General features: G+C 44.2%; 1 protein-coding gene across 1 annotated transcript in view; it reads left to right on the top strand.

Moving 5' to 3' along the window:
* HLCS (holocarboxylase synthetase) overlaps positions 1-25,178 on the top strand; it is a 172,795-nt gene that overhangs the window by 1,161 nt on the left and 146,456 nt on the right. The window contains exons 2-5 of the mRNA XM_031687000.2: positions 2,257-2,394; positions 12,445-12,607; positions 13,841-14,787; positions 19,012-19,194. Coding sequence (XP_031542860.1) covers positions 2,257-2,394; positions 12,445-12,607; positions 13,841-14,787; positions 19,012-19,194 — 1,431 coding nt within the window. The remainder of the gene's footprint in view (positions 1-2,256; positions 2,395-12,444; positions 12,608-13,840; positions 14,788-19,011; positions 19,195-25,178) is intronic.

Raw genomic sequence — 25,178 nt, 5'->3', positions numbered from 1 at the left:
TTTTTCATTCACATTTAAAAGTGTTTTGCTCTTAATGGGTTTCTTGCCCTTCCTTCTTCCTTCTGGAAAGTTGCATTACTCTTAGTACTGAAGTGAGATCTTCTTTGTGTGTAAAACCACACACCCTGTGGGAATTAAAATCCATTATCTCAGGTTTGACTGTTTTGTTGAAATTAGGTTTTGGTTTGAGAGTATACTTAGCTGTTAAAAATCAAAAATAGCCATTCTTGTTGGTATATTATATAGCACAGAATTTGTTTAATTATTTCGTCAGTTCTAAGAGAGTGCTTATCTAATATCGCAGATTTGAGGGGGAGTTGTCCATTCCTTACATACAAAGTACTCCTTAGTGAGGGAGGGCTTAGTTCTTTCAAGGAACACTGACTGAGAAAGATGATAAAATAAGGAAAATTGAGGAGTGGGTTTTTCTATGGTAGTGGTTTCCAAACTGGATTCAGTCACCTAAAAAATAACCTCTAAGAGGTTTAGATTAGAGAAGTTCTGTACATTCAAAAGTAATGAGATGCAAATATGTTTAATTTTCTTGGAAGATAGTTTTACTTTTGTACATCTGCATGACTTCATTGGTCTTCTGTTAACTTTGATAGCTGTAACTAAAGCTTGTCAGCCCTTGCTGACTACTCCAGCTTGGTGTACGGGCATCTGGGCCAAACCAGCCTTAGGCTTTTAGGGATTTTGTAATTTGCTGTGTTCCTGCTCTTTGCACAGTTAACTTTGCTTCACCTTAGAGCTTTGCCCAGATATCAGTGTTTCACAGATATGTCGCTGAATTTCCAGACTAGATGGGACCAGCCAGCTCTGTGTCCTCATAGACATTAAATCACACTTCATATTCATATTTTCAGTTTTTATCGCTTTCTCTCTAGGAACTGGATCTGTTTAGCTTAGCAGCTTGAACTGTAATTGGCACTCGGCATTTCAACGGATGAAGTGTTCAGTGGTTGTTGGGTTTATGCTCTGATGTTTGAGGTCTATAATTGGAAAGCTTGACTATTTGTGATTAGCTACTGTTATTTTAAGATTTAAAATACCATGGTCGGGGGCGTGGGGTGGGTGTAGCTCGGCGGTACAGTGATAGAGCATATGCTCAGTATGCATGAGGTCCTGGGTTCAATGCCCAGTACCTCCATTTAAAAGAAGAAATGCTGCTGATGATTTGGTTGAGTAGATACCTTATTGTCAGTCTGCGAGGACTGAAGTAGCTTTACAGACTGAATCTTATGCCTGTGCTGTTTCTATATTTTATATATTTAAAATCAGATGCATAAATACTGAATGTGTATATTTACATAATTGAAGCTCCCACAGGAATTGATAAGTATAACCGAAGATAGTTTATACAAACTGGAAATTTTAAGCCGTTTGTTTAATATACATATTTTCTATGATTAAAGTTGGACAATCTGTTTTTTATTTTTAACTATTAAGTTGATAATTATGTTTAGCCATAGGAGGAGTTTTTTCTCCCTCAAATTTTCATTCATTAATTAGTTCAAAAGATATTTATTAAGCTTCTTTTTTGTGTCAGGTTACCAGGCTGGGTGAAAACACCTTCTGATCTTCCCAACAAGGGCAGATTTGAATTGATAAGCTCTGGATCTTGACCCAAATACCCGTTTTTGGTGGGGCAGTAATGATAGGGATCCCACCTGCAGCCTTAGATTTCAGCCTTTTCTGCTCTGGATGTGCCTTGCTTTTAGTGGCTTAGAGCTTTTCAAGATTAATATGCAGTCCTGTTAGATTTCAGGAGGAGAGCAGAGGTTAGTGGACGCATCCAATTTGCTAACCAATCTTGGTGTAATGGCTGGAGGGAACGGAAGCCTAGCTCTTCAGGTGTCTGTCAGTAACAGGCTTCTGCTGACCGGCATGCCCTTCGGAGGTGCCTCATCTTTAAATGTGCTTCCTGGTGGTCATTTGGAAAGCTCCTATGTGCTCTCAGCAGTAGGGAAAGGGGAGACTAAATTTCAGAATTAATTGCTTGATAACAAACATCTAGAGGTGTTAAAGTTGCCATGAGCCATTGAGGGATGTTGCAGCGGTTTAAATGGTCACAGTTCAACAACAACAAAAAAAATGCAGGATTAATGTGGTCTATAGGAGAGTATCCAGTGACCTTACTCAGATCCCACCTGGAGTGACAGAGGCGGGGGTGTCCTGGGTGTTGATAATAAGTGGCCGTTAGGGTTTGAAGTCATATTGAATCCTGCTTTTTTGCATTTCTTTCCCTCTATCCAGTGCATTGATGACTTGAACAAATGGGCCCTGTTTCTGGTTTCTCCTTTTATACTTGAAGCAGAGCACATAGCATTTGTGACAGAGAGCATTTGGGTGCAAGGCGAGAATTTACAGAGACCACCATCCTCTTCAGACACCGTGAGTACCTTGTTTTTCACTTGTGCGCTGTGATCAAAACTAAATTTGCTTTTTCTTTGATGAGTGCTCTGTCCTGGCCTTTGTGACTCCCTTTCTTTTTGGATATTTTGGGTTAAATAAAAATATATTAGTAAAATTACTAACATAGTATTAGTATAAAACTGGTATAATGTTAGTTAAAGTACGTTGACCCATTTCCTTTTACCTTTTCAATGTGGTTGCTAGATTTAAAGCTACCTGTGTTTTAACTTGTGCTTTTGACTCACGTTATGTTATTGGGCAGCGCTACTCATGTCTCTCCCCAGGTCGTCTGGTCCATCCCCGCAGCTTCTTGCTTCTACAATCAGTGGATTTATATCCCCATGTGCTTCCTAGACCTCTTACCCTGAGTATTCTGAAAGCCTTTCAAACTCAATAACATGTCCCAAACTTGTTGTTTATGTTTCTCTGCTGGGTTTTCCTCTTGATGGCCAGAATTAGGTTTCTGGACACAAATCCAGTGGCGACATGCTCTTGCTTCAGCTTTCAATGGACTCCTTCTCAGCAGATGCCATCACCCTTGGGGCTCAAGGAAGTCTGACCCTGACCCCTCCTTGTAGGCTGCTTCTACTTGCTGCCTGTCATGAGTCCTTTCTGCCTTCACTCCCCTGCCGTGTGTTCCCCGCCTGCTACGTGGCTAATCCAGGAGGGGTTTTGCTGATGACAGCCATAGTCACTGGACCGCCATCTCAAAAACACTGTCTTTAAGATGTTTCATTGGGATGAATGAAAAAGGAGAGGAGTAAGACTAGAAATCATTAACTAGAATTGAAGGTGGACTGACGTGAGAGTTAAGAGGTAGGGGAAGCCACAGGAGAGCAGGAAACCATGTTTGGGGCTCAGGAGGGGGCCCAGGATTTGGCAGGGGGCCTGAGAGTAGCCCAGTGTGCTTCGGCAGTGCTTTCACCTGCAGGTTCCTAATGTTTTCTTTAGCCTTACATGTACTTACGGTAATAGTAATACCATTTTTTGAGCTCCTGTTAGGCTAGGGAGAGGTACCCTACAGGAGAAGTGAGGAGGGGTCATCTGCTGCAGGGGTGGGAGCCAGGCCTGAGCACGCAGCAGGTTCAGGGCCATCCCCCTTAAGGGAGGTGCTGGGGATTGAACCCAGGACCTCATGCATGTCCCAGCACGCACTCTACCACTGAGCTATACCCCCCACCCCACATTTGCTTCTTTCAACATCACACCCGTTGGAGGACGACCACCTCATTCTGCAGTCATCACCTCACTGAAGAGGGTGGTGTGGTCCTTCTTGGTGAGGAAGTCGGTGTCTCAGGAGGTGACAGTGCCCACCAGCTCGCTGTCCCTGGTGCCCGTCTCAGTAATGGGGAGGCCAGAGATGCCATGCCGAATCTTGGCCTACATCCAGCACGTTGCCCATGGTGTATGAGGGGCTTGGCACCATGGGGTCTGTGATGGAGCCCAGCTCATAATTCTTGACCTTCACACCTTGTTGGCCTGGAACTCTGGGGGACAGTTGTGAATGGAACCAAGACTACCCATCAGAGCCATTGCGATAGCCAGTCAGCCTCTGTCTCAGTTTTCGTGGGGCAGGAGATCAGCCTGATAGTCTGAGTCAGGGCTGAAGTCAGCTTCATCACATCAGCTGTGACGTCTGTGAATCCTGGGAGGTTCAGGAAGTCATTGTAGGTGAGGCCATGGGCGAGGAGCTGCTGGGTGGTGGGTGAGTCCCTCCTCAGGCAGGTGGCTGGGGCCCTGCAGGTCAGGAGACTTGAGACCTGATGCAAACACCTGCTACCTTGGTCCTTACTCGAGGGTAATTTTTGTATTGCCGAAGAGTCTATTCAGAAACCTGCTTTTTGTTTAAAATAATGGTTTTCAATTTATTAAAATTATAAATTAAAGGATCAGTTAGGTTGAATCATGAAATTGTTGGTATTTTTTTTTAAACCTTATAAAGAGTCCGTTTCATTTGGTAGCCTAATAGTTCTTCTGTGGGCTTTTAAATACAGCTTACCATTCTTAGAAGTTTAGCAAGTATTTGTGATCACTTTTAAGGGAATTTTTTTTTTTTTAACTGAAGATACTAGGGACTGAACCCAGGACCTCATGTATGCTGAGCATGCGCTCTACTGCTGAGCTATCCCCCCTGACCCCCCATCCCACCCGGGAATTTTTGAAGAATATTTATCCTGTTTACAAACTTGAATATCAAACATTTTGTTTTTGGACTCTAGGTGCATAGACTTGGGTGAATCATCATCCTTGGTCAAAATGCTCTCTCATCATTGGTCCATGCCTGGCCCTCTTTCAGTCATGGATTTGAAATTACATGATAAATAGCCATGAACTCACCACTCAGTGTGGAAACTAGAAGTGTTCCCGTGTGCACCCCACAGATTGTATACACTTGTTCTGCGTCGCCTGCTCCCACTTTCCTCCCTACCTGCCCCTGTTTTCTTTTTAGGTATATAAGTTGTCTGAATGAACAAACACCACCTTTCTGAGCACTTACATAATTCCTATAAATTATTAAACTTATAAATGTAGTAAGCTTGATGTTTTCTTATATATATTCTAGTATGATGTCTGTTTAGTAAGATTTCAACTTAAAACCAAAGCCAAGTTTTAAAAAAATACTGCAATTACATAAAATACCACAAAAGCACAGATTTCTTTTTAACACAAAAATATGACTGCTGTGCTCTTAGTTTCCCAAGTCATTGTTACTTAATACACATCTTTATATGTATAGCATTTTAAAGAACATAGTTACTGTATAATACAGGTATGGGCTAGGCTGCTGTAACAAAGAGACCCAGAACCACTGTGGCTCAAACTGGTAGAAGTCTACTCCTCTCTTGGGGAGGTGGTCCTGCTCTGTAAGGCCATCCAGGGGCCTGTCTGTTCTGGCCAGATGAGGTCGGAGGGAAAGATGGGGCTGGAGTGTTACTTGGGAAATCACCTTGATGCAGTGGGAACTTCTAAGAACACTGCCAGGCAGGCTATCCCAGCGGTCACAGAAGAGAGAGGCTTTCAGAACAAGTTAAGATGTACAAATAGCACAGTTTATTAAATCAATTCAAAATGTACAGCAAGAAGCAGACAGAGAGTTCCATGGTCAGTTAACACTTAGGATGGGGTTCCCGAGGGATGGAAGGACTGCACACCTGAATCCTGAGCTATGCAGTGGCCGCACATCCTCCCTGTCTCCTGCACCAGCATCCCTGCTAAGGGTGTGGTTATAAGGATCAGGGTTGAGGTTAATTAGGGGGCTCAGGAGATGGAGGATGCCTGTGGTCAGCCCATACTCGCTCTGTTGGAGAGACTGGGACACATATGCCTGGAAGAGCTGTGATTTACCAGGGAGCTGCAGCGAAGCCGTGCGTTTTACCTGTGTTTCTAGGTAGGATATACCTGGGGCCCTAATGAGTGGCTGATTTAGGGATGACAACTGTCATTCTGGAGGTGGCATGATTTGTGTCTTACTAAGATCTAGAGATTTACTAGGTCCACCCATGACTGTGTGCCTAGGAGGAACCCTCTCTTTCGTTCTGTTTTTTTTTTTTCTGTGTTCACCATTTGTTTGTTCCATTTGTTTCATCTTTCTTCAGCGTGTCTTAAAAGTTACTGACTCAGTACATCTATGAGCTTCATCCGTGCTGTTTGTTTTTGTTTTCTTTGCAGCAAAATTGAATGCTCTTTCATGGTATGGCACATACATGTGATACATAGATCAAAAAGGTTTATATGTACTAGTTGGTAATTTGGACTTTTTAGCCAAATTTTTTTTCTTTTTTTTCTTTCAAGCAGGATGAGCAGTTTTGTGTGTTAGAAAGACCACAATTTAGGCTGATTGGAGACCAGTCCGAGGGAGGCAAAACTGGAACAGAGTGTACTTCGTGTGGGAGCAGAGACTGGCCTTGAAGCATAGTGGTAGCAGGAAGGGGGAGGCAGAGGCAGATAAGCTTTCTATGAGATGATGAGGGATTTGGGGAGGATGGCGGATCATTCCTGGTGACAGGGACCATGGTGGGAAGGGCTGGTGGAGGGGCCCCTATAAAGAATGCAGTCTTGCACATTGTTTCAGTGAGCTTTGCTGAGATAGCAGATGGCCTCAGAATTTCAGTGGCTTCTAACAGCAAATCTTTGTTTTGTGCTCGTGTTACCAGCAGGCTCAGCAGGTTTGCTGCTGCCGCTTCAAGCCATGGCTGCTGCGGGCTCTGCTCTGTGCATCTTTCTAGTGCAGGGACCAGGCCAAGAAGGCGTGTCCATCTTTGGACGTGCAGTTCTCCCTCAGAGGGGAGAAGATTCAGTGTGGTAGGTTTACGATGGCTGCAAATTCCTTCCTCTTACTGAGAGGTGGAGGGTTGTACCCTTCCCTAGAATCGAGGCTCAGCTTAGTGATTTGTTTGTCTGATAGGAGGGAGAGACATTCTGGGACCTCCTAGGCTACACCAGGAGAAACCTTGCAGCTTCTGCCTGGGCTCTTGGAACGCAGCTCCCGTGCTGTGAGGCAGCTCAAGCTGCCCCGTGGCAAGGTTCCCACAAAGACCTGAGGTCCTCAGCGGACAGTCCTAGCCGAGGTCCCAGCTGGTAGGCAGCTCCACCCTGCCAGCTGTTTGAGGAAGTGGATCGTCCAGGCCCAGCTGAGCCCCACCTAGCAGATTGCCCTTTGGAGCAGAGTTGAGTTGTCTTTGTAAAGCTCTGTCTGTCCAAACTGAGATTGTGAGCAAAATAAATGATTGGTGTAAGCCATTACGTTTTCGGGTGGTTTACTATGCAGCAGGGGGTAACAGAACACTTGGGATGTCTGTTAAAACTTCTGCTCTTCCTCAGCTTACCTGCACCAGTGGGGCAGGGAGATGGAGTGGGCAGTGAATCATTATGGATGCTAAGATGGTACACTGTAGACACTGGGCCTCAGGTGCTTATGGGGCATCTAAAGAACACACACAATATAAAAGGTTATGACAACAAGGATATTCCTAATGCTTTCTGATTAGCTCTCAGTTACTCAGAAAACTAGACCACCTTTTTCCTTGAGTGTCTGGTCAGTCACAGTTTTGCAGAACCACCTTAGGTCTCTCCTGGCTCAGTTTATCGTTTCAGCTCTTGCTTACTGTGGACTTGCCGTATTCCTCACGTTGTCATTGATTTTCCAATATCCTTCTCTTAAAAGCGCAAAGGGCATATTATCTTTTTAAATACTAGAGAGTGAAAATGAATTCTGTAGTACTCCAGTATCCTTTCTGTTTCCAAACCCAAAAGGCAGTGAGGATAACCGAAAGTCAGAAATAACCTCTTCCCCTTACTTTTATAGTTTCAGATTCTTCACATCTCTATGTGTCTAGCCCTCCTTCATCCAATTCATTACTAGATGTTTAAAAAAAACCTAACATGCATTTAAGTTAATTTGGAAGAGCAAAAACAACAGCCAAAAAATTAGCAGTGTTGATGATCTGACATTGATCTTACCCAGGGTAACTGATTGTAACTTGTATTTGTCTGGGTTCTCTTGAGAAACAACATATAGGGTGTGTGTGTGTGTGTGTGTGTATAAAATATATATATATCTAATATACATATATATGGGAGAGGGAAGAGGAGAGAGAGAGAGAAAAAAAGATTTATTTTAAGGAAATGGCTCACATGATTGTGGAGTCTGGTGAGTCCAAAATCTGCAGGGCAGGTTGGAGGCTGGACACCCAGGGAAGAGTAGATGTTGCATCTTGAGTCTGAAGGCAGTCTGGAGCAGAATTCCCTCTTCCTTGGGGAACGTCGGTCTTTTTCTTATAAGACCTTCAACGGATTAGACAAGGCTCACCCATGTTGTGGAGGATAATCGGTTTTACTCAAAGTTTATCATTTTAAATGTTAATCACATCTAAAGCGCAGCTTCACAGTCACCTCTGGACTGATATTTGGCCAAATATCTGGGTACTATGGCCTAGCTGAGTTGTCCCAAAAGATTAACCATCACCTAAGTGGTTGTTGAGATTTCTGTTCCCCCATTTGCTGTAGAACTTCAATTCAGCATCTGCTGCAGTCAGGCTGAAGAGAATTTAACCCAGTGCCTCTAGTCCCAGGGCCCCCTTCCTCATGCACGTGTGGAGTTAAGTGGAGCAGACACTGCTGCCTGCTGTAATCCAGGCAGCCTCAGGTTAGGAGCTTTGGCTATGGAAGGGCTTTCTGCCCACTGCTCCTGAGAGAGAATCCCTTTGTTTAGGGCTGACCAGGGTCTTCCATGGCTTTGATTTTTAGGAGTAAGTCTTTTGCTTGGCTTTCCCTTTCTTTCTCTGCCCCTTTGTCTCCGTCTCGAAATGCAAATGGGAGTGCCCTGTTTGCTTTTAGCCACCGGACAGCAAACACCCTGGATGAATTCTGGTGCCATTGTGGCTGGGCTTTGATCGGGGCCGCAGCGCTGCTTGGAGGAGTTTGCATGGTCCGTGGCTCATGGACCAAGTTCCTAGAAAAAGGAAATGCACTTAGGTGAGGAAGCAGCTGGCCAGTTGAGAAACGTGATCTGGGCCTGGTGTCTGGTTGTTCTCGAGCCCCTTCCTGCCCTGCCCTTTGCTTTGTTTATCTCCTGCTTCCCTCCTCCTGGGTGTGAGAATTTCATTGCTGGCTCCTTTTACACTGAGTGCTTCCTTTGAGGCACAACCCCACACCTGCCCTGCTACAGCAGGGTGCTAAATCAACGCCTGAACAACTAGATTCTGGGCTGGGTCTCCGCTGGCTGAGCATTTCCCCTGGTCCTTTGATTGCCGGCAGTAGCGCTGAGAACAAAGATGCTTTTAGCCTCATGCAGGAGGTTGCACCGATCCTTTTCAGGTTTCCCATTCACCCTCATCTGAAAAGTCAGCCCCTGCCAAGGGATTGGTTTATCTTCTCATCCTCCAGAGCTGACATCCTTCCTGCATTCTCAAAGCTGGAAATCAATGAAATATCTGTCTGAATTGTAAACTTCAACTCTTCATCTTGGATCAAAGGTGTCGTGTTTGAAATGCAGAGTCCTCCTGAAACGCTGGTCAGGCTCGACCCTCCAGGCGAATCCTGCTCCCTCTGGCTGTGTGTCTGGGAGGAGGTGTGAGAAGTACGTGGTAAAAGGGAGGGAAGGCTACAAGTGGAGCTAAGAGAAAATTCTGAGGTTTCTCTTTCTCCAAATATTCTAGATTGATTAGTGGTTTTCAACCTTTTGACCATAGAGACTTGCATTTATTATTTTTCTCTCTAAGACAGTGTTTCTCAACTTTAAAAATTATTGTTTGCCTAAGGAGAAAAATTCAGTTTGAATTCTCTTTAAGGAGAGAAATGAAATACTAAGGAATAAAGATTTTGTAAGGTAGGGTTGAATTTTAGAGGATTCGACTCTTCTTTTTCTTTTTAAGATTAAAATAGAATTCACATACCATGAACCGTATGTAGTTACAATTCAGTAGTTGTGCGGTCATCACCACTACTTATTTCTGGAACACTTTCAATGCCCCCAAAAGAAACTGTACCTGTCAGCAGTCACTCTGCAGTCCTCCTTCCTAATGCTATAGATTTATCTGTTTTGGATATTTCATATAAACTGAATCATATAATATTTCACCTTTAGTTATTGGCTTCCTTGACTTAGCATAGTGTATTCAAGATTCATGTACATTGTAACGTGTGTCAGTTTCATGGCTGAATAATATTCCACTGTATGGATATACACATTTGATTTATCCATTTGTCTGTTGATGGACATTTGGGTTGTTTCCGCTCTGGCTGATATGAATAAAGCTTCTATGAACACATGTGTACAAGTTTTGTGTTTAGACATAAGTGTTTAGTTCCCTTAGATATATACCTAGGAGAAGAATTTCTACCCCTAGGGTCATCTGACAACTCTGTTTAACTTTTTAGGAACTGTCGAACTCTTTTCCAAGGAGGATGCACCATTTTACATTTCTACCAGCAGTTATTAGGGTTCTAGTTTAACCACGTTCTCAACATTTGTTACTGTCTATCTTTTTGATGATAGCCATCCTTGTAGAAGATGAAGTATCTCATTGTGATTTTGATTTGCATTTCCTTTATCTAGTGATTTTTGAGCATCTTTTCAAGTGCTTATTGCCACTTGTATATTTTCTTTGGAGAAATGTCTTTTAAGATCCTTTTCCCATTTTTAAATTGGGTATTTTTAAAATTGGGTATTTGTCTTTTTATTGTTGAGTTATGAGGATTCTTTATATATTACAGACACAAATCTCTTATCAGATACATGATTTGCAAATATTTCTCCCATTTTGTGAACTGTCTTTTCACTTTCTTGAAAGTGTTCTTTGAAGCTCAGAGTACTTTTGATGAAGTCCAATTTGTCTATTTTTTTCTTTCGTTGCTTGTACTTTTGGTCTCTTATCTGAGAAACCAGTGCCTGATGCAAGGTCATGACGATTTACGCCTATGTTTTCTTCTAAGAGTTTTGGAGCTTTAGCTCTTCTGTTGAGGATTTGATCCCATTTGAGTTAATTTTTATACCTGGTAATACGTGGTATGAGATAGGGGTCCATCTTCATTCTTTTGCATGTGGATATCCAGTTGTACCAGCACCATTTGTTGAAAAGATTATTCTTTCCCCAGAGAATTGTCTTGGCGACCCTGTCCAAAATCAGTTGTCTACAAATGCATCTGTTTATTTCTATACTCCCAGCTCTACTCCATTGATCTATATGTCTGTCTTTATGCCAGTTGGACCTTGGCTTTTAAACCTCAGGCTTCCTGGATGAGCAAATATGCTTAGGGCAGAAGTGACTTGGCTTGTGGGAATTCCCCTTACCTCTGTAGGTTCAGGATTTACCCCAGCATTTAGCCTGGAATTTCTTCATTATCTAGTCAATTCTCCAGTGCTTTTAAGATGATGTTTTCTTTATTTATCCAGCATCTTTTCATTGTTTTCAGCAAGAGTTACTTCTGAAAACCTAGCCTACCAATATAAAAAACGAAATTCACAAGTATATACCTCTGATCATGAAATTTGGGGCACTGTATCCCTGAGATTTTTGGGAAGTAGGGAAATTATTCAATATGGCATCTTAGAAAAGGAGCAGTATATTCAATATTGCTTTAAAGCCAGATTCACAATATCTAATAATAGCAGTTTTCATTAATTGAGCACTTTTTCTGACCCAGGCTTTCTAATGGTGGCTGTACATAAACTCTTCAATCTCATGAACGTAACAGGCATGTGGGATGATGGGTACTGTCATTATTACTGTTTTATGAATGAAGACACTGAGACTTGAGAGGGTCTGAGACTTGCCTAAGGACACACAGTGATGATTCGCTGAGTTTGACCCAGGCTTCGGACTCCAGATCCAGGCTCTGCACCCCAAGGGGCTCCCCTTCTCCTTGTCCCTGTCCCATTCTTTCAAGAACCCTGGAAGGCTGAAAGGACTGCCGTTTTGTCTGCTCTCATTTCCCCCTGTCCCCCTTGTGGTGGAAATGTGAACTGCGACAGGCGGGAGCTCTCTGGAGAGTCCCTGACAGTGGCTATCACATTAAAACTTCTGATTCCTGGGCTGCAACTCCAGACAGTCTGAAGCTCCAGACAGAGCATAGTGCCCAGGGCATGAAGTTTTCATGTGCTCCCAGGGAGTTCTGCACTGGGCCTTGAACCCCACTTTGAGAAAAGCTGGGCTACATCATGAATCACTGGATACTGTGTGCTTGCTGTCTTCTCCTATTTCCTGTTACTGAGGGCAGGTTTATGCTTTTCCAGTATCTGGGGAACAGCCCTTTCCCCTCATAGTCCCTTGAAAAGCAGTTAAGACTTGAATTACTTTTAAATGAGGGAGTTACATTTAGTGCTTTGTAAGCCTGCTTGTCAGGTAGAAATGAGAAGGTTTGAACCAGGACAACTTTGATGTTAATAAACTGCAATTATCTAGTTATTCATTGTGTTTGACCATCATTTACTGGTGGGAGCAGAAGGGAAAAAGTAAGGTATCAGGTTATTTTAGAGAAGAATAATCTCACTCTGTCTTTCTTCCTCCTCCCTCACTCACCTTTTCTCAGATTGTAAAGTGGTCGGACTGTTGTTTGCCATTAGCTTGCAGACCTGGGGATCCTTATCAGTTAATCGCCAGAGCAAGTGTGGATGACTTCAGCAAGCTGGGGGTGGCGTTCCTGGAAGATAGACTCCAGATGGCTAATGGGCTGATACCCCAAAAGATCGTCTGTAAGTAACTTTAGGAAATGTTTTTATCGTAGCAGGATACCATAGTTATGAGCTTAAGGACCGTGGAGCCCCCCTGTTTGGTATGACTTAAGGGTAGAGCTTATTTTGCAGCTTAATTCAGTCAAGAGTGTGGATGGACCCATAACAGTATAACATTCATGTATGTGTCAGGGTTTTTTTGAGTTGCGTATCCCTGCGTATATCATTAGTGCTTTTAAAATTTTTAAACAAGGATTTCCCACAGTTGCATTGTCCATGAGATGGCATGCAAATTTAGAAATTATATAATATTTATTTTACACATTTTAATATAGGGTAACTAATTTCTAACCTATAGTTCAGTTAAATGGAAAGCATAGCCAGTGTCACTATTGAGTCCTAAATCTAACAGTTTTCTACTTAAAATATACATACTACAATATTTTGGGACATGTCTTTTCTTGGGAAATACGCAGAATATTCTTCCTTATTTAGGCTTAAAAGTAGGCTTTCTATGTCCATGTAAGTGTTGTTTTTTGCACATATATATTTAAAATTTTATTTTATTGAAGAATAGTTGACTTACAAGAAAGTCTTCATTTGTATCTTGAGCCAGTGAGTGTTGCCAACTCTGGAAATTTGTGTAAACCACTTAATTTCCCCATTTGCCATCTGCATGTGCCTACTACTATGTCAGATGTGTGGCAGGTGCTCAGTAAATTGTTTTTGCATCAGTTATTGTAAACTTATATTCCAGTCCTGAGCTAAGACCCTGGGGAAACCTTTCTCCTTGGTTTATCCTATGAAGTGTCCAGAGTGTGCCTTTTTCCTGGGGCATGCATGGATAGACTCTAGATATGTGCCTTTTTTGTTTCTTAGTTTTGTTATCATATAGGAGATTGACACCCAAGAAATTGGTTCTGTAAGTAAGTAGGCAAAATCACCTCCCTGAATCTCACTTCTTCACCAGTCAGTAGGTGGGTCTGAGGTTTCTGGCTCGTATGGGAAAGGTGTTGTGGAAACTCACAGTTTCTCTTGGGGTCATCAGGTAGGAGGTCACCTAGCAGGTAGGAGGGGGTTATGTGGTTCTCAAGGAGGCCTCAGAGTTGAGGGCGGAGGCAGGGGTGGGGTGGGCGGTGAGCGGGCCGCCCTGGGACGTAAGTCATGGAGTGCAGAAAGTGCCCTGAAGTTTTGAACCGAGCTGCGCGACAAATCAGAAGAGTTGATGGACTGTCTTTTCTGTTCACGCTTTAGCGGTGCACTTGCAGGAATCCGCTCTTAAGGAACTTAAGGATCAGGCCTCAGACGCTCAAGCCCGGACCCTACAGCCCAACGGGGAGTCTCCGGTTGAGAGTAAGCCTGAGCCAGACGCTATGGAGCACGTGGGCAGAAGTGACTCACAGGTACTTGGATCTGCACCCACACAGGGGAAAGGCAGTGCCCCTGGAGGTGAGCCTGCTGGGGAGAGCGACAGAGAAGTGGGCTCTGTTGAGCACTGTCACCTCCATCTGTCCAGCTGCCACGAGTGTTTGGAGCTGGAGAACAGCACCATCGAATCCGTCAAGTTTGCCTCTGCAGAGAACATTCCAGATCTTCCCTATGATTATAGCAGTGGTTTGGAGGGGATCGCTGATGACTTCAGCCTTGAGAGAGAAGGGAGGAGAGTCAACATCACAGGAAAGGCACCCAACATCCTTCTCTATGTGGGCTCCGACTCCCAGGACGCCCAGGGCAGGCTCCAGCTGGTCCGGTCGGCCCTGGCTGACTGCGTGGACACCGACTGTTACACTCTCTACCACCTGTCCCCGGAAAGTGCGCTCAGGGACCCATGGTCGGACAACTGTCTGTTGCTGGTCATTGCCACCAGGGAGCCAGTCCCCGAGGACCTGTCCCGGAAGTTCATGGCCTATCTTTCTCAGGGAGGGAAGGTGCTGGGTCTGTCTTCATCCTTCACACTTGCCGGCTTCCGAGTGATGAGCAAGGCCCCGCTGCAGGACACAGTGCAGAGCCTGGTGTTCTGCAAGGCCGACCAGAGCCGGGTGAAGCTCAGCGTCCTGAGCAGCGGTGGTGTTTACGAGGGGGGCCCTGACCAGCTGCTCAGCCTGGGCAAGCTCCAGGGCCACCTGGACAGCGAGGATGAGGACAGGCTGATTGTGCAAGTGCCTTTTGGAACACGTGGAGGAGAAGCTGTGCTTTGCCAGGTACGGAGGCTGGTATCCACAGAATGGTCTTTGGGCCTCTTTGGCCGGATACCCTCTTTAAGGCTGTACGTGGGAAGTTTGGAGAGTGTGTGTGGTGTGGATGCTTCTGGCCTTTGGCCGGGAATGTTTGCTGTTGGTGAGTGGAAGGTTGAGGTTGAGATCAGGGCTTTGCTGTTGCATGACTGTCCTGTTTCACCAAAATACTTGAGAGGGAGGAACGAAGCAGAACAGCTGATTAAAAATTGCTGGTTAACCAAGAATTAGTCAAAACTTCTCTCTTGTTTCACTCTACCTACCGGTAATAATCTTTCTAAAATCCATTAGTCTGCCCTCTTGCCTCCGAGCCCACTCTAGTTCATATAATTGAACTGTTATTTAATGTAGGGAATTGAGTGCCTTGGGGTGGTGTTTGCAAACATTAGTAACTGTCACGTTTAAATATTGTAGTTGATGTTGGGGATTTGGGTGGACGCTCAGCCACTGTGGGGTAATGAGAATGGAAAACATCTTCAAGCCCTCAATTCCTTTATGATTTGTCACTCTTTAAAATCTAAGTGCTGAGAAAAATATCTCAAGTAAGAGGATACTGAAGCGATTTAGATCTATGGCAAATTAATACACAGGTAAAAACAAAACGGGAAAGGAAATAAAGGAAAAGGCTACTTTCCTTCCCATCCGAAGGGGCTCCTTCGGCTCATGTGCTGGGTTTTTTTTTCCCACCTTCTTTTTCCTTTTAGCTTTTTGTTTGTTTCAGCAAATAGTAACAAGACAGACCACTTCAGAACTTCCGATCATTTGCTGCAAATCTTTTAATGCCTTTGGGCAAAAGTGTTTGTCTTTAGACGAATGCTCACCCTTAAGGATTTGATGGTCTCATGAGAAACCAAGTAGATACAGGTATTTTGCCCAAAGTGGTTCCCAGGCTGAGTGTAACATTTTGTTTTGTTACTGGGATCTTTTTGAGTTTGAGAATTGTTTCCTTTCCTTTCCTTTTCTTTCTTTCTTTTTTGGTGTGATTTATTTTCATTTCATGAGCTGTACCTCTCTCTAGCCATCCTAGAAATTGTCTCTTGGATTTTCTGACCAAACATTCTTCAAGGAGGCAGAGCTTTGTTTCTTTGCTGTTCTAAAGCCTGCTCATATGTTCTTAAATAATACTCAGACACAGGTGCATATAATTAAGAAATCTGGACATCAGGACAGATGAACAAGCAGGCTTCATGTGGACTGCAAACCACATGACAGTTTTGGGAAGCCTAATAAATGTTCCTCTTATCTTTTTTCTTGGCAAATATGGTAACTATAGTAACTGTGCATTCTCAGAAAATCCACTTAAAAACCTGACTTCCTAGAGCCATATTTCAGCTTTGGATAGTGAATTTTGCCACCCCTGTGCACAGACTTGTACTAGAAAATTGATTCGGCACTGTTGGCGATCCATTTCTCTGAGTTACATAGCAAATCTGCTTGCTGCACCATTTAAATTGACCCCATCACTGCCATAAAATTTGATACTGCGTGCGTTGCCCTAGGAAAAAAGGCAATCTGATGCAGCTTCAAAAATTCAGATTCAGAGGATTAGAATGTCATTTTTGACTTTAAATGACTTCCAGTCTCTGTGTGACAGGGTCACTCTTTTCTGCTTGGGCCTGTGTCACTACCGTACCTCGCCGCCGAGATCAACCGATAAACGTTAGCACAGGCTGGTTAGTTTCCTCCTTCCCTGTTCAATTTCATAGTCTTCATCTTTGTCATAAATGGCGTAATGATGTAACCCAGTAAGAGGAGGCGAAGTACTTCAAGGGCAAGCCACAGCTGCACAGTGAGTGGTGGTCTCACGGCCGAGGAGCTGACGCGGGGCCCTTCGGCGTGCAGCTTCATACAGGAAAAGGAAGTTTTGGTGTACTTGCTCTACCGGTCAGGTTTGCAGGGGAAATTTAAGGTGGTGGATTCATGCTGACATTTGATGATCAAATGGACCAGGAGTTTGGCATGGAGTTGTCCAAATAGAGCCTCTGAAATGGATTTGAAATATTTTGTTTTCTTATTTAGCTTAGCACATGGCAGAAGAGGTTCTGCTTTTGTAGCCCGTTTTCTCAGCCAGGCACCACTGACATTTTGGGCTGGATTCTGCTTTGTTGTGGGGTCGTCCCGCACCTTACCGGGTGTGGACAGCACTACCTGCCAGATGCCAGCAGTGCCCTCCTCTCCCTCTTTGTGACTGGGGACACTTTTAGTTCCGGCTTTTGGTCTGGTCTAAAAGCCAAGTTACAGAAATGGGCCCGTCACTACGGTAACAGCATTACAGCCCAAGGATGAGACGTGGGTCGGGTGCCACAGAGGCCCAGGGGGCGGGTCCAGCACGCGCACGCTCCGTTGTGCCCTGCCTGCCTGAGCTGCAAAGGCAGATGTGGCCTCCCTTCTCACTTCTGTTGTACAGGCACCTGATCTTGAGACTGGCGATAGCACGCGCACACAGTGTCAGCGCTGTCCTTTCCCTCACCTCCTGGAACCCCAGAGGCCTGCTCTTAGGGCGAGCCCTCCTTTTTCTCCCCTGCATCTCTCAAATGTGACAGTGACTTCAGTCCCCCTCTGTACTCGCTCAGCCCAGGAAGTTCATGTGCCATGCACCACGCTCGCCTCTGCTTCTTGGGCCCAGGTGGGGACAGAAGCTCACTCATTTGATTTCTGCTACCTGTAGGAGGTAACCTCCGGGACAGTTCCATGCTCACGTGAATTTAACGTGACCCACCCTGTGCTGATGGACTGTACCAGCACTGGCTTTGTCCACTGGAGGGAGAGGCACACATTTTGGGTAAGAACGTGTAGGAGAAGGGGACTCAGTAGGATTCAGATACCTTAAAGGATCTCACTTTTCTGCCTGCTTCCTTTTCTAGGGCTGTTTAGAGGACAGATTTCCCTGCTGCTTCTGGCTGACAGTCGTAGGGGAAGCAGGCAGCCCTCCACTGAGCGGCTGGAGCACGGGCTCTCTGTTGGCTAGTCCTCCACAAACCTTTTCAGATTGGCTTCAACTTTCAACAATGGGATTGCTTTGGACCCTGTCTGGGTAGTATTTTTGGTTTGGACAAGGCTTGAGTGGGATTTGAGAGATTTTAAGTTGCCCAAAGGCTGGCACTATGCTTTCTACTTTATAATGCTCTTGCGGCATCAGGCCCGGCCGGGCTCTGCGTGCAGTAGAATCCCACAGCTAACCCCCTGCAGAAACAAAGGAAAATAAAATTAACGTGCTCAGTCTCTTCTAGTTACTCAGTATTCCGGCATCCTCCAGGCTCTCATGCCCGGTTCAAATCTGATCTCAAGAGAGCTGAAGTTCTAGTACATTCCTTCACACCAAGACACAGACCATTGATAGGAAGGTTCTTGTGCAGGGGAGCTAGAAGTTCCGGTATGTTCTTTCACACCAAGACACAGACTGCTGATAGGGGGCGCTACTTTAGTTTTAACTACAATAAAGCCTGAACTAAATATAAATACATGAAGTTCCAAGTCTTATCAGGTGAAGGAGGGGGAGGGGTAAGACTTTTTGGAGCCCCCACACCCCCCTCATCTATTTGAATTCCTGCAAACACTGTTAAAGTGATGTCTAAGGCCACTGCTGTCCCCATATGGTTTCCCAGTCGTTAGGCTATTGGTAGGCTAAGAGCTTCAAGCATGACCCACTGTGCCTCCCTGAGCTCAGGAGCAGGTGGCGTTGGGTTCTCAGCACAATCATATTCTTAACTGTTTGCTCGTGTAACCAAGTTTAGTGACTTGCCTAAGGTCCCGTGACTAGTTAGTGATAAAATTTGGGACTTGAAAAGTTGATTACTATCCAGGGTCATTTCTACCATACCCTTTCAGCCTCACAGCCACGTTTTTAATGGGCTTCCTTGAATCTTTTTATTGGTTGTTGCTACTTTCCAAATATTTAAGGTCAAAATTTACATACTATTGGTAATGAGGACGACTCATGTTCAAGTTTTTAGAAAAACGGATAGACACTGTTTTTCTTTCTTTCTTTTTATTGAAGTAGAGTTGGTTTACAGTGTTGTGTTAATTTCTAGTGTATAGCATAGTGATGCAGTCATACATATATATATTCTTTTTCATATTCTTTTTCATTATAGGCTATTACAAGGTACTGAATATAGTTCCCGGTGGACACTGTTTTTCATAATGTCTCTGACTGCCTCCGATTTATGAAGTGGTGTCTTTTCCCCTCAGGTGCACTTGGAGCTACCCCCCAGCTCTCCAATAGTGCAAACTCAAGAGGATTTTGATCTGCTCAAGTCGAACAATAGCAGAAGATATGAGGTCCTTAAGGAGATCCTGACGACGCTGGGCCTAAGCTGTGACTTAAAACAAGTTCCTGCCTTAACACCTATTTACTTACTGTCAGTGGCTGAGGTGAGTGTGCTGGCGAGGGAGGGGGCACCTCAGATGCCCTCCTTCAATACGGGGACCCTTTCCCCGATCACTCTGTTGCAGTGGGTTTCGGTTTTGATTTCCATTTTGATTTTCTATTTCTGTTTTGACCTCAGGTTTGGAAACCATCTTAAAGTTGTCCAAGTATAACTAATTTTTTTGGTGTTTTACGTAAGGGAGGGAGAGAAGACTCTTGGAGTTTAGAGGGTGTTAAGTCTTAAAGTTATGGCCCTTTTCCATTTGAGGGGGAAAAGGATACTGTTTTATGTGACAGGAGTGTATTTGGAAACCACAGTTTATTCTGTTGGAATTAAAAATCTTTGTTTTGATTTGGGCCTTTCTCAGCGAATCTTTGGATGGGAAGATCACAGCTTTTGTTTCATTTGTGCTAACGCCTGCCATCTTGTGGCAAAAAGGGCTCTTTTTTCCCTGTCCAGCTTCTATCTTTTAGTTTTGCCCGAAAGGAAGACACCACGCAGTTGGGAGCGTGGTCAGGGACTCCCCTGACTGCCTTCTGCCTTTGGTGTCTTTGGTTCTTACCTGGCTGGGCCGGTTGTCAGTTTCTCCAGGTGTGTCTTCTCGATAATCTCTTTGCTTTGCCAAGCTGTCAATTTCTTATTAATTGTGGCAAGTTACTGTGTGGGTCTCTCTCTGTTGTCTCCCCTAAACAGAGAAATTTGTGAGTTTAGTGACATAAGTGTATAGTTTCAGCAAATACCTGACAGTCCAGGTGACTCTAAACACCAAACTTACCTGCTTTCCCTTGAAAGGAACAAAGCACACCTCTTATCCCAACATTTTTTTTTTTTAAAGAGAAGGGATTCCTTTTTGGGTCATCCTCTGTCCCTTGGCAGCTGACTTTTCAGAGGAGAGTAGAGCCGTGAGCTGTCTGAGCAGGATGGGCTCCCTTGGGGAACAGATATAAAATCTGAGGGCATTTAGGATTAGGATACCTCCTTATAGGTTCACTTGTATGTGGAATTTCTGTGCAAATTGTGTTATTTAAACCTCAGTGCAGTTATCATTACTATTATGTTGTTATTACAGTTGTTCAGAGGTTGAGGACGTTAAAAGTGTGTAATGTGTCTAATAGGTGCCTGGTGCCTAGTTTAAAAAGATTAAGTAATGTTTTTAGTTTTGTTTTTTATATTTTTAGAGGAGAGGTAATTAGATATTTATTTGTTTATTTATCTTTAATGGAGGTGCTGGGGATTGAACCCAGGACCTTGTGCAAGCTAGGCATGTGCTCTACCACTGAGCTATAACCTCCCCCTAAGTAATGTTTTTAATTAAAAAAATTAAAACTGTAGTAATGGATGATTTTTTTCCACTTAAGAAACATTCATTGCATTTTCATTACATTTTTTTAACCAGTGTGCCCTCTTCTTAATGGGTGCTCTTGGGAATTAATGGTATGACTTTTGTTTGCACCCTGATCTCAGGACTCAAAGCTCCACATCATTTATCTCTGTTTTATGTGTTAAGTTAATAGAAGGAGAAACATAACCTCCATCTTGTGTCTTATATAAAAAAGTGTCAAAATAAATCTGGTCCTCAGAGCTTCAATGCTCATAGACCTCCCCCCTTGGAGAAATGGGGGCAGAGCCTTAAGAGTGAGGGTTTCTGGTCCCAGGGGATGTGGTTGTCACTCTCCCAGACCTTCTCTCTCCTTCTTTTCCTGAGTGTGGAGGGCTGAGGCTGGACGGGTGAGGGCATGCCTGCCTGCCCCAAGGTCAGGGAGCAAGTCAGACCCAGGCTTGCCCCTGGCAGTGCTCCTTGACCTTTCCTGGGAGTTCTTGTCTGTGCTAGTTTTGGGACTAGTGCCTCTTGACTCCTGGACGCAGCAATGGAAAGGACAGAGTGACCTGCTCTCGTGTTATTCTCCTGTGAGCAGAAGTTTGGGACGCTCAGCTTTTCTTGTGTCTTCTGTTTGATGGGCGTGACCTGAAATAGTACCGAGGGCTTTGTATTGTGTGTCTGTGTATATTAAAATACACGGTAGATGCTTCATATTTTTGTCCTTCTGGTTCTTTAAACTGCCTGGGGGTGGGAGGGGATACGTTTTCATCTACTGATTAGTAACCCCCATTCACAAATCACGGGAGTGCAAAGCTTGAATAACATTAAAGTAAATATGTGTTTTTTCCTGCCCGAGGATCTGTTTTTTTTTTCTTTAGATTAAAAAAAATTTGTTTTTGGGGGGAGTAGGTAATTAGGTTTATCTATTTATTGATTACTTTTGGTGGCGGTACTGGGGACTGAACCCAGGCATATACGCTCTACCACTGAGCTATACCCTCCTTTCCCCCAAATAGCTGTCCTAAATACACATACACAAGCACGCTATACGGACCCCAAGCCGACCAAGCTCTTTATTACATAATAGCTTTGGGAAAGAGTAATTTTCAGAAGTGTTCACTTCTCATTTCGGGTCCTCCACTTGGTCTGGTTGATCTTGCCCTACTTTTCCCTCCCAACTGCTTCTCTCTGAAGTCTGTTTTACTTTGGGAGCCCAAGGAACTGAGAGTGAGTGTATATATATCCTCATTTTTCAGTGTTTTACTTTGGGAGCCCAAGGAACTGAGAGTGAGTGTATATATATCCTCATTTTTCAGTGTTTATTAGCTCCTCTCGGGAAGACCTTGAATCTGCTGTAGGAGGAAACGTAGGAATTCAGGGTTTTAGAGTGTGTTTTCCTGCAATACAAGATCTATGAAGGGTTACTGTGCAGATGAATGTGAAGGTGGCTGCTCCCTGACTTCCTGGAGGCAGCCGAGAGATTCCTCGGGCGCCTCTTCTGATGCCGAGGTGCAGACATTTCGGGACACCTACCCAGTCATTGTGCTGGTGGCTCAATGTTAAAGATACGGATGGCAGATTGGGGGTAGAACTGGATGGTACTTTGGTTTTCCTTCCTGAGCCTTCTTCGTAGACGTCGTCGCTCCCCATGGGGTTAAGTGACATGGAAAGGATCCCAGCCTTCCATCACCTGTTACACTCGGCCCATCCTTAGATTTCTCACCTGCTTTATGGATAAGATGCCGGTGTGCTTTGTGCTGCCTGTGAAGTGCTCTGTGCTGGTGGGATTGCGAGACCTCTCACCACACGGTGTCGCTGCTGAGCCAGGCTGCCTGGGAAGCAGGCACCTGAGAACTATCAAGTAGTTCTTCAGAGATTTAATTTTTTTTCTCCCCATATGCGCTTTGCATAGTATAATTGAGTAGTTTTCCACTATACTGGTGGCACTTTTCTTTTGGGCCTGAAGAAATTATTTCAGAGTCACAGTTAATAATACTCACCTTTCATTAAGCATTTTACTGTGTACTAGGTACTATTATAGGATGGACTATGAGAGAACAAAATAAACAGACTGGTTATCTAAATAGCTTGACTGCACACCAGCTGTGTTTATACAGTTTGGTGCCTCGACACTCGTTCTTTATAGCAAACAGCACGGAAGATTTATGAGGCACCCATGTACTTCCGTGTTACTGTGACATAAATGGAAAAAAATAGCCCATGATCCAAGCAGAAAAAAACACTCAACCCAAAGTACACTCGGCCCTAGGCATGTGTGGGAGGTGTGTTCTGAGACCTGCGCGACACCCAGGCACCGCGGTGGCATGTGATTTCTGCTATAAAATGCAGTCATGAGTGTCACCATGCATGACACCACAGGAAGCGAGGCTCTGCCAAGGTGCACACTCTGGGTCTAACTGAGCTCTTCCCATTTAATCGAATCTCCCAGGGGCAGGATTGAAATTCAGGCCTCTGCAAAATTACAATACGTTGTAAACTATAAAACACATGAGCACATGGACACCACGTGCTTATGTCTGTAGAAAAAAAGACTGGAAGAAAGTACAGTATATATGGAGGGTATATTTCTGGGTGGTGAGGTTAACAGTGATTTTACTAAACTTTAAAAAATTTCTTTCTCTTTTCCAAATTTTCTATTCTGAACAGGTATTATTTTTATAATGAGCAAAATTATAAAATTAATTATAAGTTATAAATTATTTATTAAAATAAAAATATTTTTATTAAAAATAAAAATTTATTTATTAAATTTTATTAAAAATAAAAATAACAGTAAGACCTTGTTGTTTATCTACTTTGTAGACAGTAGTTTGTATCTGCTAATCACCTATCCTTCAATTAAAAAAATTTAAAAATTTAAAGTTTGTCATTGGACTTTGAAGGTATCCCATAAATGGTTTAAACTTGAATGATAAAAGGCAAGAACTCTGGTGTAAGTATTGATATTTTACTTAATGTTTGACATCTATTAATTATTTTCAAAGGGTAAGCTTTGTTAGTAAAAGACTTTACTCTGGTGGATGGCTAGTTAAAGCTACAACTATTAGATTCAATTGTTAGGTTTAAGCCCTCAGCTGTCTATTTGCTCCTGTGGCTGGAAGGTACTACTGGTGGTTTCTCCTAATTCGAGTGTCCCCACCCCTGCTTGGATGTAGTGGTTTCTTGACTGTTGAACTAGTTTGAACCATTTCTCGGAGGAGACCACGTACGTGCTGACACCTCCGTGTTGAGCCCTTTCAAATAGATAACTTCCATTCTGGAGTGCGGCTAGTCTCTAGCTGAGACTTAGGAGCGATGGGGTTGGTGGAGCGAGATGGCTGGGCGGCCACCTCACCCTCCGCCATCGGTGGTGACAGGAAGTTAGCAAGGATACACCTTTCCTGTGGGGGACACCGGGGTGTTTGTGAGCAACACTGATTTTATAGAAAAGTCACAGTTCTTTCCCTGGCAGCACCTAAAGTCCAGTCGGTCCAGAAACTCGCTCTCTTGTTTCCATTTCTCCAGGCCCTGTTTCTATTTTTATCTCTCCCCGGGACATGGTAGAAAGAAGGAGGGTGTGCGGTGGAGTCCTCCGGGTTTGTGCCGAGAGGGGGCAGCTGGTTGATTTGGACAGGCCAGGACAGGTGGGGACAGATGCCTGCTGCCCCTGGAGGAGAGGGGGGACGGGGGAGGGGAGGGACCGTGCACAGCCCTCCGCAGAGGTCAGCAGCCTGGGAGGACTCAGCCTGCCCCCTTATCCTGGGACATCACCGCTTGGGTCTGGGGTCTGAAACTACAAAGCTGAGGTTCTCTGGGCGTCCCTTACAGCCAGTAGCTAGTGGTGTGGAGGTGATCCGAGCTGCAGAAGCTGGCAGGACATTGGCAGGAGTCCTGCCAGAGGGTATATGGTTCTTTTGCCTTGGGGTCAAGATGTCACCATAACAAGAAGTGACAACTCGATTTTGTTATTAAAGCAACTGGGCAAAAATCACCATGTGCGTGTGTGTAATTTTGGTGGTGTGGGAGTTGTGGGATGGATCACATGCGCTTAGAAGCAGGAACGAGTATCACATTTCATTTGGATTCAACCCCAAATTATCTGCTGTGAAACGTTTTTCCCCCATCCCAAAACAGGTATTGCTGATAAGGATAGTTTTGATATTTGTAAACATTATCGGAAAACTCCTGAATTGGTCCTTCCACCTAAACGATGACTGGTTTTATGTCGGTTGCTTTATGAAGAAACTTAGACTAAATCATACCACATAGCACTCACTCCTCCTCTGACCGACCACTTCGTTTAGCAAACATCCAAGTGCCTCCTAAGTGTGAGACCTTGCGGTGGAAGTTTCTGGAAAACAAGAGACAATTTCTCATCTTGCTGGCCCATGTTATAGTTCTACCAAGGGCCTTCCCAGGCGTCAGAGTCTCAACTGAGTCTCACGGGGGCCCTGCCACTGTGGAGAGGGCAGGGAGGGGTCCTTGCAAACTGGGATGTGGAGCAGTGAAGAAAAACTGAGTTTTTCTGAGTTACTTGGAAGTCTCCAGTTAAGAGAAAGAGTCTTTGCGTTCCATTTCCTGAGCATAGTACTGGGCACGGAATCTTCCCTCCCGCCACCTTTAATCCTAGTTCTCAATCTTGAAGGTACAAGCGAGAGGGACTCCTG

Source organism: Vicugna pacos, chromosome 1 (assembly GCF_048564905.1).
Source record: "Vicugna pacos chromosome 1, VicPac4, whole genome shotgun sequence".
Lineage (NCBI taxonomy): Eukaryota > Metazoa > Chordata > Mammalia > Artiodactyla > Camelidae > Vicugna > Vicugna pacos.
This window is presented reverse-complemented; position numbering and strand designations above follow the sequence as displayed.